Source organism: Daucus carota, chromosome 1 (assembly GCF_001625215.2).
Source record: "Daucus carota subsp. sativus chromosome 1, DH1 v3.0, whole genome shotgun sequence".
NCBI lineage: Eukaryota > Viridiplantae > Streptophyta > Magnoliopsida > Apiales > Apiaceae > Daucus > Daucus carota.
In genome coordinates this window covers 55292656-55312785 of record NC_030381.2, presented here as the reverse complement: position 1 = coordinate 55312785, position 20130 = coordinate 55292656, and the positions used below count along the sequence as shown (strand labels likewise).

The following is a 20130-nucleotide window of genomic DNA, read 5'->3' as shown; positions in this document are numbered from 1 at the left end:
TATTATCATATTGAACTGATATATTCTATTTTAACAACTTAAAATATTAATAACATACTATTTCTAAATTATAGCCAACTATATAGCCAGTACCATTGAAGCAAAATGTCTTACAGGTTCAACAAATTTTACGTAATGTCTTACAGATCTAATTTAACCAACGATTATAGCCAACGTCACTGGAGATGCTCTTATTTACATAACATAAGAGCATCTCCAACCATGAAGACCCCTTAGCTAAAATCATTACTATCATATCAAAAATAAAAATTATAGCTAATGGCTTCAAAAATTCGCGCTCCAACCATTCCCACCTGTTATCTATAATTATTGCCAACCTCATATGGATGACTATATTTGTCGATCCGCTATAGGTCTGTAAGAAAATCTGTTGGAAGATTACACATCACTTATTAATATATTAAAGTGATATATTCTATTTATAACAATCCAAAATATTAATAACATACTATAATTAAATTATAACCAACAAATATAGCCAATACCATCGAAGCAAAATGTATTACAGGTTCAACAAATTTTACATAATGTCTTACAGGCCCAATTAACCAACCATTATAGCCAACACCGTTGAAGATGCTCTAAGTGCTTAGTTTTCTAAAAAGTATTTAAGCACTTCTATTATTTCAAATCACCATCAGCTAAACAATCATAAATTTAGATATATTCAGTATCTCACCGGCTTATTTAGATAGATATACAGTGAATTTTCAAAAAATTTAAGATAAATTATTTGTCATTTATAAATAAAAAGTAATTAAACAATAAAATATAACAATCTAATAATAAAATATTATAAATTATCTTTTAAGATCGCAACATACATTCTTACGAAATCAATTTTAGAAATAAAGTTAATCACCGAAAAATAGGTTAAATTTTCAATTTCTCATAATTCTTTTAAATTTATTACATATTAAACCCGGCCCAAGACCGCTACCTCAAACAAACCTAACATGTAATAAACCCAACAGAGTGTCCGTACGAGAATACAAAACCCAAGCGATCACCACTAGTACAAGGGTTTAGGAGCAACAAATCTCGTTAAACGACAATTCATCCTCTGCAACGGACACTAAATCGCCGGAGAGCAGAGCTTTGCGTCAGTTGAAGGTGCGTGATAATCTCAATGAGTCTTAACTGATTATGTTTAAAGTGTTTATGTTACTGTTTACGTGATCATGTTTTTTAATTAGTTAAATTAACTTGTTTATATGAGCTGCATTGGTATCCTATGTTTTTGCTTGTTATCACTTCGCAGCCACTAATTTACGCGATTATTGTGATTGATAGACTCATGATCGTGTTTTAAGTATAACATTGTTGATAGGAGTATGGAATTTGGGAAGAGGACTCTTATCATGTTCGAAATTATATTTATTATGTTCGGGATTTATTTCTTCTTTTTAATTTACAGTAGAAAAAGTTTTTTCAGAGTTTTTTATAGGGTTTGCGGACTGCGGTAGCCTATGTTTGCTTATCTTATTATGTGCTTAGCTCTTTGGGAAAGGAGCTAAGAATTTATTTTTTTGAAAAGAAGATTAGCGAAACAGGGCATTGATCTTTAAACTAGTTAAGCTGTTACATATCTATATTTGTTATCTCTTCTATCTCTCAACTCTTCCTCGTAGGAGTCATGGTCATTTTTCCCTTTGTAGGCTATGATGTTGTTATAATTGTAAATAAGAATATTATAAATAAGATTAGCTGAAGAACAGAGAGTGGACCTTAATCTTTGAACTTGCCTAACTTGATATGCATATCTTTTAATCTGTAAACTTTCCAAACTTGATATGTATTTAGAATGATCACCCGGTGAAGTAACTATCCAGTTGCTGATTAGGGTTCTCTAATATCCGTGTGTAGATCATGGCAAGGCGAGACCATTCCTGATGTGTGTATTCATACTCAATGTATTTATCCCACATAGTGTAAGATAGAAAGTCTGATCCAACATAGACTAAACCACGTCCGAATAGCCTGAAATCCATAAAAACAGAATCTGATTATCGCATCCCTAAATTAACAGTAAAAAAAACCCATGTGGCACTTGATAAACTGCTGAAAACAATTTCCCTAAAGAGAAAAGAGAGCCAGTAGGTAGTATATACCTTTTAATAGTATCAAGATCTCCATATGTGTTGATGGCAAATACACAATAATGCAACCACATGTCTACAGAATAGGTTACTTTTTGTACTGCCCATTCATAGACCTTAATATCTTTGTCAGTGGAACCCATACGTTCTTCATGATCTGCCTACCATTTCCAATAGCCATAACACAAAGGAAATTTTTCTAAAAAAGCATTATAAACTTTACGAATCTTCGATATGTGTCCCTGAAAATAAGGAAAGTAAATGTGTTAGTTCTGCAGTACAGAACCAATTTTGAACTTGAACTGGGTAAAGGTTCACTCACAAACTATCAACAAAAAGAGGTGCATATATAAGTAACAGAATGAGAATAAAATCTATATTAATGAAACAAAAATAAGCAGGAGTTAGAGGCTTTTTAAAATAAAAGAGATGTGGGTCCCAAATATTTAAGGGCCACTTAGTGACTTTCGAAGTCTTAAACTGTTTAACACTCCTTTTTAACTTCAGAAACGAAGTAGAGATCCTCTTCGGAGTCGAACTAGAAAAATTGATTATTGACTTAATAGTTCAAATTTACTTACCTCTGCTACTCTCCCAGTCTCTTCAATCAGGGCAGTCCACGCATTAAATTCCAGAGGATTAGCTCTTCTTCATATGCATATCTTTCGATTATCTCTATTTCCCACTGCAGGAAACATAGTCATTATTCCCTTGGTAGGCTATTAAGATTATTACTGATTGTAAATATAGATCTTACCCATCTGATCTTCTATTCAATTTCCAGCCTGGACTAGGACAATTGTACTCCCTGTCTCAATGATTCTTGCACCCCCCCTCTCCTTCTACCTTCTTGAGGAGGTTCCAACATGTGATTCTCGTGTTTTATAGCTTACACATTCACCTTCCCTGATACACTCCAGTGAGTTGGCATCGATATGTTTATCTCTCTCTTTATTGTCCTCCATCGGCTGTCTCTACCTAAATAATAGTCACGCAAAAACACTCTTCTTGCACACTTCATACAAACTCAATTGCATGTGAAACTATCTTACACCATCATAAATCTTTACTAATTGTTATGGCCCCGCTGCTTACTATCCTTCTCTTATAGTTTTATCATTCCAAACACATTCAGGGAGTCAAATGCAAGAGATACAAGTCTGCCTAGGCACAGTGATAGAGGCTTCGCTAATCTCGACTTCGTAAATCTTACACAACCAAATATTCTGACTACTCCATTCCCTTTGCTCTAAAGCGTTTTTATTCACATATATGTTATTATGTTATAAGAAAGATATGAAGGCTAACAAATATGATGTTTATGTACATCTGATCCTTCATATTTCTTTTAAGCTTACCTTTTTTCCTCAATATCAGTATGACATTGTGTGACTTGTTCGCACCTGGTTGCTAGACACCATGTATTATATCATCTTAGATCTTTATGATCCAAGTTAGCAATTATATTACTAGTATCACAGTTCTTGTTTACCTTGCCTTCAAATTTTTTGTATTTAATTAGCAGTTTGAATATTCTAGTCATACACACACGCAAATAAGTGAAACTTAGAACTTTTCAATGATATAATTAGTTGGATTCGCTAATTTAATATATGCAAGATAAAAGTTATGTTGCAAAAATAATATCATTATTGCAAATTATACATGTGTTATTGTTCTGGTTAATATTAAAATAGACAAATTCTAAATAAATAATTGTGAGGCCATACTACATTTTTCAAATAAAGGGCTGAAAAGAGAACATTACCAGGTATTCTTTTCTTCCTGTCATTTAAAAGGGATTTGGAAACTATTTGCAGAACGAAATTTATATGAAAGTTTTCACTTCATTTTTCATTTTTCAATATAAAACACAATGCAAATTAAACTTTTAAGAACCGAATGTTTTTGGAATAAAAATTTGAAAAGAGAGAAAGAAAATAAGTTCAATAGAAGAATGAACTAAAGCAGATAATGCAAATTTAGTATTATGAATTATTTAGAAGATGTGTATAAATGAGAATAGAAAATTCATTTTTAGTTATAAATTTGAGTTACGACTACAAGTTAGAAAATTATAATGATTGTGAACAACTATTATACATTATTTTAAAAATTTAAAAGAATATGTTTCAAAAAAACAGAAAGATATAATAAATATTGATAATAATTATCCTATAATTTATAAGTTTAGAGATAGATATAAGAGCTGCTGTCCTTAAAACAAAACCAACAAATTATACTTTTAGAATTTTTTTAAAAATAAATGATATAAAATGATTATAAAAATGTACAAACCTCAATCATTTCCTCTCAAATTTATCAAGCTAATCAATTCTTGAACTAATAAACCCATCCCAAGAGTGTTACTTAAGCAAAGACCAATATGTAATAAACCGAGTAATTACGTGGTACATGATTAACACGCCTCAGAGATATTAAATCCAAACAATTCACTAACCAGTAAAAGTTTTTATAGAACCCATTAAACAACAATTAATACTAAGTGATAATCTTAGTTAGACTAAACTGATAATGTTTGAAGTGTTTATATCACTGTTTATGTGATCATGTTTGTGAATTAGCTAAATTAGATTGTTTACATGAGTTGCATCGTTTAACTATGTTTCTGGCTTGTTATTACTTTGTGGTCACAAATTTATGAGGTTATTGTGATTCATAGATTTATGATTGGATTTGTATGTTTCAAGTTAACACATAGTTGATAAGAGTTTTTTAAATTGGGGAGAGGAGTCGAAAAAGAATTGTTCATATTTGCAAGAATATTAAGTGTCATGACTTAACTTGCTTTCTGGAAAAGGTGATATAAAATATGTGAGGATTCTCTTTTTGCATGAAATTATATTATTATGTCGCTGAAGTGTTGCGTGTAGTGTGCATCAAACTCCATTGATCCAAGTCCCTCCTATTGTACCTACCTTTAGACAACTTGTTTTTAATATATTTGGGTTTTGTTTCTAGCTTTCTTCCTTGTTATTTACGGTAAATTTGATTGTTTTTATAAGCCTTTCGGTAGCCTCTGTTTGGCTAATCTCATTTTGTGCTTAATTCTTTACGAAAGGAGTTAAGAACTTATTCTTTGAAAAGAAGATCAGCAAAACAGGACATTGATCTTTAAATTGGCTAAACTATGACATATTCGGTTTTGTTATCTCTTCTATCTCTTACCTCTTCCACACAGGAATCATGGTAATCATTCCCTTAGTAGGCTCTGATATTAATATATTTGTAAACATCAATCCATACTTATCTTGTTCGTATATATCATAGTATTAAAATATATTGTTTGATTTTACCATATGTTAATAGACATTGATGGTGAGGAAACAATTATATATGAAAATATTAATATATGTAGTTATCGTCCAAAATAATAATAACTAGGTTCACGATTAATATTAGAACTAGTCTTGTAAAAAGACATCAAATCCATTTTAATAACAGGAGATTTCTGCATTAATATTTGTTAAAGTGTGACATGGTATATTTGACTTACCATCATGTAGCAGAATATTTGTTAAAGCGTGACATAGTATATTTGAATTACCATCGTGTAATATTGTTGTTTAATGTGCATTAAGAAATGATGTGTAATTTTATTTTATTTTTGCTAATTGAAATGATGTGTAATTTTCTTTGACTTTTTTGGTTTTGTTCCAAAAAGTAGGTTGATCTTAAGTAGTTAAAAAGATAATGTATATTTCTATTTCTGTTAAAGGTAGTTTTTGATTCTTTGATATTTGTATTATTAATTAAACTTTAAATGTGTGTAATCTTGATTTACAGGGAACCGTAGAAATTTAATATAAAAGAAGTGTTTTCAAATGGAAGGAGAGTTCGGGAAAGAATATATTCTAGCACCATCAATTTCCGAAAAGCAGAATGTAATGAGTCAAGTGTTGATCAATGCAAGGTTGGAAGATAAGGATTTGGAAACAAGAGGGGTGAATGTTGTCCAACTTGATGAAGAATCAGGGGCTGTAGTTTATGGTAATCAAAGTTCGAAATTCGAATTTGAAGCAACAGGCGTTGTTTCGGCCAAGGTTCAATCTGGTGGTACTGTCAATACTCTAGCCATGCCCGTCCAACACAGTAAGTAGTTTTATTATGTCAAATGCAATGGGTTATCAAGATATTATTACGTTTGACTGCACATGCTTGATTTGACGACAAAAAATTATTATGTTTCACACGTGTCTTTTTTGATAATCAAAATTAATTAACAGTGTAATCTTTACTGAACCTTTTTGCTGTTTATCGTGAATTAATTCGGTCATATAACAATTCTTATGAGGTTTTCTGCTATTGACAAGAGAAATGTATTGTAATTCGTGTAACATTTTCTTGATTGTAATGATGATTATCGAACTTTATTTAGAGTGAAAGATCAAAGCAAACTATTTAGAATTTTTTTACCTATTATATTGGTATAATGTGAAATAAAAAAATGGATTCCAAACACGTTTAGTTTATTTCGTGAAATTTCTAAATATAAATTTACATGGTCGTGTTTAACAAACAAGAGATGTTAGATTTTCTTATGCAATTAGTGTTACTGAGATTTTCTATTTATTTTTTTTGTTCTTACAGATGATACATCATATCATTCAAGTAAGGAAATTGATGGAGTTGTCTTGGCTACTTCGACTCCAGAAAAGCAGGAATCAAAAAAGAGGCCTAATAGTCGTATTCATCTCAACAAAACACCGCAAAAGAAACTCAAGAATCATAAACCCAAGATATTAGAAAGCGCCAAGAGAAAAACACATAATGATCAAGCCTCAAAATTTATGCCGAAAACTCCTTTGAAGCGATCAACTCCTATACGACGTTCAAAAAGGAGTCATGGTAAAGAAACTATTTCAAAGGAGGTTTCAGTAAAAAATAATAGGTGGGAACATGTTTTTGGTTTGTCAAAAGATGTTTTGCAGGGACATCTTCCAAATTCATCATGCAAACGAGCTCTGAAGTTTTTTGAAAAAGAGACACATGACGAAAATGTGGGCAAACCTTTGAAGGTTTGTGATTTCAATATGATTTCTTTCCCCAAAATAAACAAGCGAAGGAGGAGTGTGAGACATTGGATCTACAAAAGACTCAATGAAACAACAACGGATGATTGTGTGAACAACTTGACATCATGTTCGATAAATCGGAGGAAAAAGAGATCACCCGGATGCACTAAAAGGCGCATATACACTTCTCGGCCTATAAAATTTATATGCAGTTCGTCATCATCAGTCAATCTTCTGGAACACCTAAGTAATGAGTTGTATCACAAAATTGCAAACAAAAGGATGGAAATGAAGAAGAGACGGAACAATATAAAAGCATCTCCCAAAAATGAATCTGGAAAGAGGATCGAAGAATGTTTATCGCAAGAGAGCCTCCTTCAAGGAAAGGATTCGAATGTGCATAGTAAGCATTTTATATTGATTTAAATATATTTATATTTATGGATATGGATATGCATTATCGTATAATTTAATGACTTATTTGCACTTATTGGCCTCAAATATTTTATTTTTGCACAAACAAATCTCTTTAATAAAGTTCACATTTAATGAACTAAGCTTTCATTTTTCCTAACAATATATTGCAATTCGTCAAATTTATTAACGGGCTTTAATTAATAGAGGGTATATATGTTTAATCAATTTTATACTAATAATTCTTAGCAGCACTGCACCCACATTCTTAGTAACACTACACCCACAGCTGCACAAAGAAAGAGACCTATATTTGATTTAAACTTGCTTAGAGTTATAGTATGCCTATTAGGTTTGTATAAGCACATACATATACTCATTAAGTTTGTATATATTATAACCTTAAAATCATCTCCTACACATACATCTACAAAAAGGCTCAACGTTTTCGAAATCATACAAAAGCCTAAATGAAGATCACACATATCATTGGAACGGAATAGATAGTTGTCATAAATATTTTGTAGGCAAAATAGTAGATACGCTTTATATTGATAATAGTGGAGGGTTCATTGAATTCATAAAAATAAAAACAGTAATATTAAAAGATCAACAATCATATAATGTAGAGGTTTTGTAATATTATAATGTATAAGATCATGCTTTCATTGCTATATATATATATATATATATATATATATATATATATATATATATATGTCATGTTCAAGAGAGAATCATTAGAGAGAGAACCCAAAGAACCATTACCTTATTTCTAGTCTTATTTTTAGTATTAGTTAGGGTTCTGTAGCACAACTGCACATGAAAAAAATGTGTTATTTATGTATAATATTTTGAAATCACTTCTGAACGCACACAACGATGCCAAAAAAAACATGTATATAGATTTAGATCCTGAAAATCTATGTAAAATATAGGGTTCTGCAACAGAAGCTTAGTGGTTCTATTTTAAGCATTGGTTGTCTCTTGAGCGCGAACCATATATATATATAGGGCATTGCTCAAAACAGAACACCCTTAAAAGAAGAACAAAGAAGAACACTTTGGAATCGAACATAGAATCTCATCTAAAACTTGAATTAAATTCTAACTTTAAGCTAATTAACCATTTATTATGAATAATAATAGTATCTCACATGTTTAACAACAAATATGGATTAAAAATAACATGATTCCATGTGATATTAATCATGGAAAGAATATATACATGATTCTATTATGGATTCCGTTCTGGATTCTATAATATTTCATATTAATAATTTGGATAGATTTGGATGTTAGATTTCATATATTAAGTTTAGTTAGTGCTTAACTATGTAATTATAATCATAACAAATCATTTTTTATGAAAAGAAAAAGTGTTATGATAGTGTTCTGTGTTGTTCTTTTTTTAAAGTGTTCTGTGTGGAGTGCAACCCTATATATATATATATATATATATATTGTACTTTACTATATTTTATCTTTTATGTTCTACATTGTTATACATTATATATGATTATATTTTATGCAGGCTTTGTCGATGTTATTGATAAATTTGAGTCTCCTACCATTGATCACAAATATGATCAACTCGTGGTGCGAGATCGAAGTGTAGGTGCATCAATAGTTCCATATAAAGGAAGATTTAATCCTTTAAAGAAGAAAAAGAAGGAAGCATTGCCCAAAGTTGATCTTGATGAAAAGTCCGAGAAAGCTTGGCTAAAGCTTATGGATAGTTGTGGTAAAAACTATGAACAAGGTGAAGATGAAGAATACTGGGATACAGAGAGACAAATAATGATAAATAAAGTAGAATCTGTGATATCTATACTCGGGGGCTTTCAAGGTATCTTTTGGAATCCATGTAGGCATTACACATTTTTAACTTCTTGACAAAATAGATATAATAGTTACATTGATTAAAAATATTAAATAGAGTAAATATATAAACTCTCATCCTTTTTATAACGTGTAGTTTTCTGAATAATTAGCAAATAAATACATGCCATATTTGTTTTTTTTTGTTTAAGTAAAGAAAATCATTTTCTAAGATTAGAATGGAAAAATGTGAAAGTTATAATTATATATAGTTATTAAGTCTAAATGTTAAATGTTACGTTATGTTTGGACCTTCTTAAATAGTCACTTGTGAAGTCTGTGATTCATCTTTTAAATTTGCACGAGTTTGAAAACTTTTATGCGTAATTCTATTTTTTTCTCTCTTTAACAAGTATTTTCCTTTTGGTCTTAGTTGTGTCAATTAGTGTATAAACTGTGTCCTTTAGCAAATACATTCAAAATAAAATTCATTATTAGGTATAATGGTGACAAGTCTTGCACCTACAGAATGGTACGATGCTCAACCAGATTGTAAATCAACTGATCAAGTAATGTTGTATCCTAATCATGAAAATACTTCTTAAACTATTTTACGCTTATGTAATATCCTTATATTTTTAGTATTTTACTTCTACATTTCCTATAACATTTTTTAGCGAATCATAGTAATTGCTTGTTCTTTTAGAGTGTCTCCAATGAGGCTCTTAAACAAGCTCTTATCCTTAAATTTAAAGAGAAAATCAAAAAACAGTGCTCCAATGGGCTCCTAGAAACTCTTTAAAAATTTAAGAGCCTATCATCTCTCCTCTCTTTTAAAGAGCATCCACTAGCTCTTAATTTTTTATTCATGAATATAATATTATTTTTTCTCCCACTTTACATCCAACCTTTCTCTCTCTTTTCACTTTTCTCTCTCATATATATGAATAAAATATGAATAGAGAGCAAGTATAAAGAGGAGCATTGGAATTGTCATCTTTTTCAATGTCTTAACTCACTAGGAGCCACATATTATAATATATTATATTATATTATATTATATTATATTCTAAAGAGTGATTTAAGAGCGTCATTAGAGATGCTCTTGCAAGTACTTTGTTATTTGGTTTAGTATCTTTCACATGTAGCTTTTCATTTGGTGCACTACGAAACCTGACTTTAATAAGTGTTCAATATTAGTAGTAGAAAAATAATAAATGCAGGACAATATAACAAAATGATAACTCAAGAGCAAATACCAAAATGAGAAAGAAATGAAAAATAGAGGCAGCAACGATAACTACTTTATCAGGAAGATTGACATGTCTTTAGATAAATTGTTTATATTTTTATAGAGTACTTTGGAAAGATGAATGATAAACATATAAGACTCTACATATATGTATATAGTTATTGTTAATAGCTCCAAATTCCAACACTTCTTAAGACCCCTATTCATCAGATGCAATGTTTATGCGACATAATTCTGCTTTATTAGTTTATTTTGCAAAATAAAGCTATTTTGGATAAAATACATGATGCTTATTGGATAAAATCCACATTCCTTGATATCTTATACGTCATCGCTTTATGTCAGCTTAATTTACACTTACTCACTACTTGCTCGAGAAATAAGCAATGGCTTTCGTTAGGAATATGTATACGGCCATAAGAACATGAAATACATAAACTGACAGAAAAAGAAACAACTAGCTTTTAATTAGCCAACAACATCATTGGGTTATGTTTCCAACTTTTTAATCTGCAAAGCTTAATATAAGCATGTTATTGTCTAATGTCTATCACTAAAAATATGTGTATTACTCGGTCAGAACATTTATACGAAATTTAGAAGAACATAAATCTTATCTGGTTGAAACATGTTTGCCATTTTACTTAACTGAAAAATTGTAGAAGGTTAATGTGTGTTTTTTTGTTTTTAAGTAGTTAACAAAATAAATAAGAAAGATGACCTTTGGAAAAAGGAGATAAAAAACTGAAAATTTATCTCCCCCACGTCGAACTGTCGTTGGTTGAATTCTTCCAATTCAGCCTTATAGAACTATGACATGAACGTTGAAACATAATATTTTACAGTTTTTTGGATGACAATCACAAAATATTGAATTTTAAGTACCCAATTTGACTTTACAGGTAATAGAAGCTTCTCAAGATGGAAGGGCTCTGTAATGGATTCTATTATAGGAGCTTATCTGACTCAAAATGTTAGCGACCACCTCTCAAGGTAAGTAAAAAGCTAATGAAAATTATTTTTCACATTACCTTTTTTTTTTTGCCAAATCACAATGTCAATAGAAACATATGTTGTATTTTTCAGCTCCACCTTTATGTGTTTTGCGGCACGCTTTCCACCAAGAGATATAAAGAGAAGTAGTAAAATCCATGAAAAGTTATCAGCATGTCTACCACTAGAATTGTTCCCAAAAGATGTCGAAATGCAAAAATGGGGAAATAAAAGTACTTTCCAAGAAATTAGTCACATTGGATCTCAAAGTGAAATTGAAAGTCTGGTCAATTGTGCTTCCATAATAGATAGAGAAGGTACTAAAGTCAAAAGTTTTCAAGCAAAAAGTGAGGCTAAAAAGGAGAAAATAATTGGACCCATTTTCTCGTTAAGCAATGGGTACAATAAGCGAGGCTTTCCGGATAGAAAGATTAAGAAAAATGAGAAACATAAAAGGGATTGGGATAAGTTAAGAAAAACTTATTGTCAACCAAGGGAAAGAAATGATGACAATATGGATGCTATAGACTGGGAGTCTGTTAGGCAAGCACCAATTGCCGAGGTTGTTGAAATCATACAAGGTCGAGGAATGGAAACTGTACTTGCAAATGAAATCAAGGTACACAACTTTTGACTAAGTAAATAAAGAATTTATGGGTTAGTCTTATGTTACGAATTATTTTTTGAACTATCTATAATGAATAAAAAATTTTGAAGGCTTGTCTTGATCGTGTAATGCGTGATCATGGGTCTATGGACTTGGAGTGGTTGAGAGATGTCCCACCAAAAGATGCAAAGTATGTTGCCATATAAGCAACTTGACTTCATTTATAAGAAAAACAATAATTGATTTAATAAACTATAATTATTTGTAATTTGTTTATCCAGGGAATACTTGCTGAGCATATATGGTATAGGCTTAAAAAGTGCAGAATGCATACGACTTTTGTCACTTTATCATGTGGCATTCCCTGTAAGTGAGCAAATTTTTTGTTGTCATTTGTTGTCGTCAAACTATGGTTGTAATATAAGGTAATTTGCTTTGTTTTAAGGTTGACGTAAATGTTGGTCGAGTTGTAGTTCGATTAGGATGGGTGCCTTTACAGCCACTTCCGGAAGGGCTCCAACTGCATCTTTTACAAGAGTAAGAATTTCATTTACGAATCAATTATTAATAACTTATCTATATGTTATACAAATTTTTGCAAGATTGCACATGTAATAAGTCATCACCAACGAATAAATAATATTATTTTACCGACTTTTATTCCATGTAGGTACCCTGTGATGGATAACATTCAGAAATATCTATTTCCTCGTTTGTGCACCCTTAGCCATGAGACATTGTAATGTTTATATGATCCAAATAATTTATAACTCTCCTACGATTCCTGACTTTGAATATATAACTGCATTCTCATTCCTTTATACACAATTCCCAGTATGACTTATGACTTGCTCTCTACCCTAACTTTTGGTCTATTTGCAGATATGAATTACATTACCATTTAATAACATTTGGAAAGGTACGTGATAATGTTTTTTGAATGATTTATTATATGAACTCATTACAAGATGGTATTGGTCTATATGTAGATTATTTGTACAAAAAAGAAACCAAGATGTGACGGATGCCCACTGAGCGGACAATGCAAGCATTATGCAAGTTTATCAGCGAGGTTTATATCATATCCTACCCTTGTGTTACTGATACTCTATTAAAGATGAATCGTGAAACCCAACAAACATGAATTATATACTCTTTTTTTGTAACTTTGATGAAAATTATATTGTATTTACTGAAAACAACTATGTCAAAACTTAATAGCATGCTAGGTAAGACAATGTCTTTGATAAGAAAATATAAGTAAATCATTTAAATTTTATTTAAAGCAATACAATGATTTCGTTCAGTTTTGATAAGTAATAAAATTTGTACAAACTCTACATATGATTTTCAGCCTTAAATGATATTAGATATTCAAATTTATATGGAGTTGTATTCTTTCCTTCAATGTCGTTACTTAATTTTGACATGATTGTATATAGACTCTCAAAGTATGCGTCCCAAATCATTTCATAATTATCATTTATTTTATAACTCAAGAAACATTTAGACAATCATTCTTATTTGATTATATTAAGTTTAATTTTATGCTATTCTCTATAGTGTTCTGTTTTTGTGGTTGGATTATATATATGAGAATCCGTGGATAAAAGTTTCTTGAATTGAAATTTAGCAAAAGGTTGGCGCTGCCTGCACCAGAGATAAAAAAGAAGCCAAATGTGAGAGAGAAACCGATTGTCGAGATGCCACATAGTCCACAGAATTACGGTGAAGAGTTTGATCTTCCGGATATCGAAGATTGTTACCAAGATCGTAAATCTTATCTTCATGATCTTAATGAAAATCCTTTGCATGAGTCTGATGCCGATTTTCACACGTCCGATGATGACATACCTACCATCAGAATTAGTAACAAAGAATGTAACAAGCATGGAGGAAGTAACTCACATTTAGTTGTTCAATCAGGACCTAAGGCAACACCTGTACCCAATCACAGAGGCCGTTTAGAAAGTGTACACCAAGTGTAAGTTCAAGTAATTTGGTCATTTTTAAGTTCTAGTAAAATTTTACATGATATATTGTAGATTATACACACAATCATATGTAGCTGCTAGAGGTGACACAATATGTAATCATCATGAAATTATAAATTTGAATATATTCAAGCATATATAACAATATGTTTAAACTGTAGGTATGAGCTTCCGGATTCACATCCAATTTTACAGCAAGTACGTTAATCGATTCATTTGAGTTGTTTTATGGTTTTTAGATTAATTTGTGATATAATTAGGCATTCTTTATTACAGTTACAAGTGGATAAAAGGGATCCAAATGATCCATCTCCGTATCTTTTTGCACCATGGGTATTCTACGAAGAAGGTAATATAATGGTTATATATACATATGCATTATGCACAAGATTATTAATATTTTTTTGCAGTAGTTATTTTGACGAGATTGTAACTCGTTACTGAGCAAAATTCTTTAAAGATAAAATCTTTTATTCAGGTAGCAAGCTAAGGAGTTCATTTTCACAAGGTTCCAGTTCTTCACGTGAAATTGTATGTTACCCCACATTCAGTAATAACGAGGATGATGATTTTACAACGACAGTTAGTGGAACATTGATGGTGAGGATGAGCAACACATCAAGTGTCGTTTTTGTTTAATGTGATGATGGATGAATGTACTATATTGACGCTAGTAATATTTGTGTGTAGATTCCCGTGCGTAGTGCAAATAAAGGGAGTTTTGCACTTAATGGAACATACTTTCAGGTTAATGAGGTGAGTCCATGAATGTTAGTTTTTGAAATTCCATATTTATTTATGAGTCTATGTACTTTGTATATTACTAGTGCTCAAATAAGAATGTTGGTAGGTATTTGCTGATGACGAATCTACCAATGTGCCAATTTGTGTACCTAAACAATGGTTATCTAATCTTCCAAGTGCACTACTGTATTGTGGAGCCAATGTAACATCGGCTTTCAGAGGTAAGGAAGATTCGGACTTTGACAATTTGAATCTATTCTCAATACATGAAATCTACTTACGGAATATTAAAATTGACAGAATTACCGATGGAATGTATTCACAAGGCCTTTAGTCAAGGTAATGGTAACTCTTTCTTTTCATGACATATTAATTGCAAATTTTTTACCAGACTCCATATAGAATGACAAACCCGTTAAAGAACAACGTTTTCAATTTATACAACGCTATAAACACAAGTCACTTGGCTTCTGCAGGTTATTATTGTAATCGAGGATTCAATAGAGAAACAAGGCTTCCAACTATGCTAAATAAATTATTCCATATGAAGACATGCAAGCAGCGAGGAAAGACTACGCAGACGAAGGGAGAAAAGACCAAACGATCTGTTGGTGCATAGAAATTGTGTATAGATAAAATTGATTAGAGGTTTTTAACACGTATTTGGGTATGATACTACTTTTCAAATGTGGTATCTCTTGGTTGTTTCTTTAAGTTCCAGTTTCATAGTTTGCTAATATCTGATGTGTTTATACAATATTTATACGTATATCTATAATAGGTGGTTAAGTTTTGATTCTTAGGAACATCTCCAAGGGGGTTGGCTAAAATGGTTGGCTGAATTGATATAAAATATGGATCATGTAGAATTTACTGAACCTGTAAAACTTTGTGCTCCGCTGGTGTACTAGCTATGTTTGGCTATATTTTAAAAATATTATGTTATTATATTTCAAGTTGTTACAGGTCTCTAGTGGTTCGACCAACATAGCCAACATCAAGAGGTTGACTAAATTTTTAGCCAAGGGGAATGTCCCACTAGAGTTAATAATTTTTTACATATTCTCTATAATTCTTATTTATGGTATTTTTGAACTTTTTGCTGAGAGTTTTGTATGGTTGGAGATGCTCTTATATCATATTTATTTGTTGGAGGTGCTTAAACAATTATGAGGTAAAACACTTCTAGTGTGTTCTTATTCGAGGATGAATAAGAAAAAAACTGGTTTGGTTGGACAAGTTTTGTAACTTCATATGCAATGTTCTGGAGCAATGTGAAACTATTTTCCAGATATTCTTGGACAACAGAGTCTATTATTAGATCTTGGATCTCAGAGGTTAGTTTGTAAACTTTTCTCTCTGTTTTATATTTTTATGTTGACTCTTGTTATTGCTGCTATATCCGCTCTATATGACAAGTATAAGTTGTTTCTTAAGGGTACATTGCAGTAATATTTTTAAAAGTTCTCAGACATATAAGGTTGTGAATTTACTGCAAAGTGTACAGGGTAATTCTTCTTTGGGTTTAATATTATATGTATATAAGTGTATGTACATTGACCATAATTGGTATTTGTTCAAGTATATGCATGTACATATATTAGGTGATCTATGAGTAAGAGTATTGCAGATGAATGTGTATTGTTTAGTTATAAATGATCTATATCTCTTTCTCTGTTTGTGTCCATACTGCTTAAATTTTGCTTGGTAAAATTAGTCATTGAGCATCAACGCCTGGATGGGCTAATTTAACATGCAAATGGTTTAAATTTTAAAGGAGTTTCGGATATATTATTAATTCACTCCCATCTTGATATAGCAGGTCAAAAGATCAATACTCCCATCTTGATATAGTAGGTAGAAAGATCAAAAAGGACAAAAATCGCAAATCATTTTTGGTTTTTGTGTTTTTTTAATGATCTTCAGTTTCAAATTGCTGTTTGACTACATGTTAGTCGTTTGTTTTACTATATGTATGTTGTTCAAGTAGTTGTTTTTGCTGGTAATAGTGAGAGCTGATTTGCGTGAAGCTTTGTTTGGTAATATCAATGTTAACTGAAGGTTTTGGTGGTTAAAGTTGTTGCATGTGGAGCTCTGTCTACGAAGATGAATATGTTAATTGACATTTATTTTTGTAGATTTGATGACTGTATAGTAATATATGAATATTATTGAAGGAAAATAAGTAAGGTTAGATATCTTCATTTGCATCACCTTAGGGATAGTGGATTTTTAGTGATCAAATTCACAAGTTTTTTCTGTTCCTTCATTTTAATTGGTGGCTTGCTTGAGTTTGGGTGGGATTCTTGAAGAAAAAGTGAAACTGGTCCTAAAAGATCTACTGAAACTGTATACCAAGAATTGGGAACTTCTGTAGAAGAAAACTATCGGGCTCTCGCAAATGTTGTACTTGAAAGAGATGGATTGAGGTGCTTTTTTTTGTCTTGTTCACTGGTTCTAATATATAAGTTTAATTTCCTTTATGGTGCTTACTCCCATTTTTCAGGCAGCAGTAGGCAAAAAACAAAAAACTTGTGAAGTTTTATACAAGTGATTTCCTTTTCTTCATGTATGCATTGCTGATGCAACTTGATCACTGCATACAGGGTTAACAATACTTTCACATTTACATTGTTTTGAGCAAGATGATAAAAATTTAGAGCAAGAAACACAATTGCATGATGAGCCCGGCCCCTCTTTTAAGAAGGTTGCAATTAAAGCACCAAGATAATCATGTTTTGTTATCTTGGACATATTGTAACCCTGCCTTAGTTGTTGGTGAACTCAGAAAGCCAAAAGACATGGCAGATGAAGTGCGTCACAAGATATAAGAAATCCTGAACCTTTGTGTGTACCATCACAGCCACTTGCTAGAGATATATAGGTCAGGAGGTCCAGCAATATATGTTCCATCTCATTCCTCTCGTATGCGTTCTAGAGTCAAAGAAAAGGATGCGCACCTACCGAAAAAAATACTCTTAAAGATATTTCAGGTTGTTTGATGAGAGGTCTTCTTTGCATGGTGTGAACATTAGGGAAACAAAGGTGGATACTGTAATTTCTCTCCCACCATCAGGTCCTCAATGGGCATGTGTTTACGGGATTAAATAAAGGCCAACTACTGGAGAAAAGCTACATGCTGATGTTGCGCTTACAGCCATCCTTCCTGGTATGTCTTATGTTCATATCTATTTTAAGTTCAATCTTGATATATATCTGATATATGGAAATGACTGTTTAATTGCTATAGCTCTACTCTCATAAGGTCTACAACCAGTACAAGTAGTTTGTGGACCTTTTGGCTTGTATGTTTTAAAGTGATATTAGCAGGGATGTGTAAAGCTTGTATTTTTCTCTGTGTTGGATGTTAGCCGTTTGATGCTCTCGATTACATTTTCACATTTATTTATGCCCCTGAAGTCTTTTTATATATCATATATTATATGCTTATAATAATAAAAAGTTGATCTATACTTAATGAAATGTTTCCGGCTTAAGCCTCATTGTTACTTTTCATTTAAATTGTTGACTGTAACACCAATGACCAACCATTAGGCCAGCAGGCCCCGTACTTGGATTCTTTTTCAAGCATCAGCTTCACTTGCACTTTCAGTTGATATCTAATTTTCTAAGATACAATCTTTTTAGAGCTCAAATATGTTTTCTTTCATCATTAAAATGCAGGCTCTTGGTGTCTGGACTAGTTATGCCTTTTAATTTTATTGTCTCTGATTGTGTCTGCACATGTAACTTGTCAACACTGATATTCAGATTGATGCGGACATTGAGATACATATGAGCTTTGGTTCTTTCTTGTACAAATTGGTCATGCTTTTTAATTACTCATTACTCTACAGGTACGTTCTTTTTGGTTTGTAGTTGAGAAGCAATATCTGAAGTTAACTGGGACAATGAAATCGAATTTTTTAGTCGTTTTGAAGCAACTCCAGATGACAAAAATTGGATTGCATCATCATAACCAGAAATTCAGGGCTGTGAAGAGTAAAATCGATACTTACATGGGTCGAATCTGGAAAAGGTACATTGGTGTGATTATGGGAGAGTCAAGGTAACCCAACTAAAGCCTTTGATCTACTTGTGAGGCAAGTGTCATAGTAATATAAATATTTTCATCAACTATAAGTCTATGACACTGTAGGAGCATTATTTTGCCATCACCCCTAATCTAAGAACACAAAAATGTCGAAATAATCTGAGAATAAATTCTGATCAATATTTACAAATCATCCAAGTGTGCCTGCTGCATGTAAAACTTCGGATATCATAATTAATGTCTTTTTCCATGGAGCTGGTTCAGGAATTATGACTGCCCTTGACCATTAGAAGCAAAGTGATCTCCCAGCTGTTCATTCTGCTAGGACTCATAAATCTTGTATAAACCGTATGCGGCTACTAATCACTAGAAGATATATCTTTAGCTATCAGAAAATGAGATCTTATTAGCACCTAAGTAGTGCAAACATAAACCCATGACTTATCTTCTGCACCTATAGCTATTTGGCAAACATAGAACTTCACCTTCTGTGCGCTGATAGAACTTTTCTTTCCACGACTATGGGGCACAGAAGCTAGGTAAATAGTCAATATCAGCGCATCCCATATCTAGTCGAACATCTGAAGTTCAAGTCATTTTTCATGGTTCATGGCAAATGTTTTTCCAGGCTAGCTCGTATGTGTAATCATTAATCTCTATGGATTGATCTAGGGGCTGAATGTCATGCCTTTGTAATTTTTTGTAGGGTGAATGGAGCGGGGCAATCTACCATGTGCACTTGCTAATAGTGTGGTGTGCTTTCATGTACTTTCCTATTACTCTTGCCGTTCTGTTTTCTTAAAAACCGTTTCCGCTATTATTTGGTTCTGTTCTTCTGGAAACACGCAATGTAGCTTCTTATACTCTATGTTGTGACTGTAAAAAGTTTCAGAGGATTACAACTGAGTTATTTTTTATGCTTGACATGTCAACTCTAATCTACTTGCATTCTTTGCAGTGGTCAAAGTATCCAGAATATATAACTGAAGTCGAACTGAAATCAATTTGAAGTCGAAAGAGATCACGAGATGGTAACATATGTACCAGGAGATGATAAGAGAAGTTTGCTTCATGATTAATGAGCCCGGTTAAGTT

At 31.8% G+C, this 20130-nt stretch overlaps 1 protein-coding gene across 2 annotated transcripts; it reads left to right on the top strand.

Moving 5' to 3' along the window:
• Positions 1-967: 967 nt before the first annotated feature.
• On the top strand, positions 968-15783 carry LOC108205225 (DNA glycosylase/AP lyase ROS1). 2 transcript variants are annotated; one of them, XM_017375086.2, is made up of 20 exons: positions 968-1134; positions 5928-6233; positions 6732-7559; positions 9105-9419; positions 11546-11636; positions 11730-12255; positions 12354-12433; positions 12525-12609; positions 12689-12780; positions 12914-12982; positions 13126-13162; positions 13233-13315; positions 13877-14227; positions 14399-14435; positions 14514-14586; positions 14716-14837; positions 14928-14993; positions 15088-15202; positions 15282-15320; positions 15458-15783. In XM_017375086.2, the coding sequence occupies exons 2-20, from the start codon at positions 5966-5968 to the stop codon at positions 15598-15600; spliced, it is 3420 nt and encodes a 1139-aa protein (XP_017230575.1). In that variant the 5' UTR covers positions 968-1134; positions 5928-5965; the 3' UTR covers positions 15601-15783. The 2 variants fall into 2 exon arrangements, with proteins under 2 accessions (XP_017230575.1, XP_063942229.1); XM_064086159.1 differs by lacking the exons at positions 12354-12433; positions 12525-12609.
• Positions 15784-20130: the final 4347 nt, after the last annotated feature.

Bases quoted from the DNA above. Each gene is read 5' to 3' on its own strand.
- LOC108205225 (XM_017375086.2), top strand. From the start codon at position 5,966: ATGGAAGGAGAGTTCGGGAAAGAATATATTCTAGCACCATCAATTTCC. The intron at 14,228-14,398 runs GTAAGTTCAAGT...TTTAAACTGTAG, and splicing joins TTAGAAAGTGTACACCAAGT to GTATGAGCTTCCGGATTCAC. The intron at 14,838-14,927 runs GTGAGGATGAGC...ATTTGTGTGTAG, and splicing joins CAGTTAGTGGAACATTGATG to ATTCCCGTGCGTAGTGCAAA.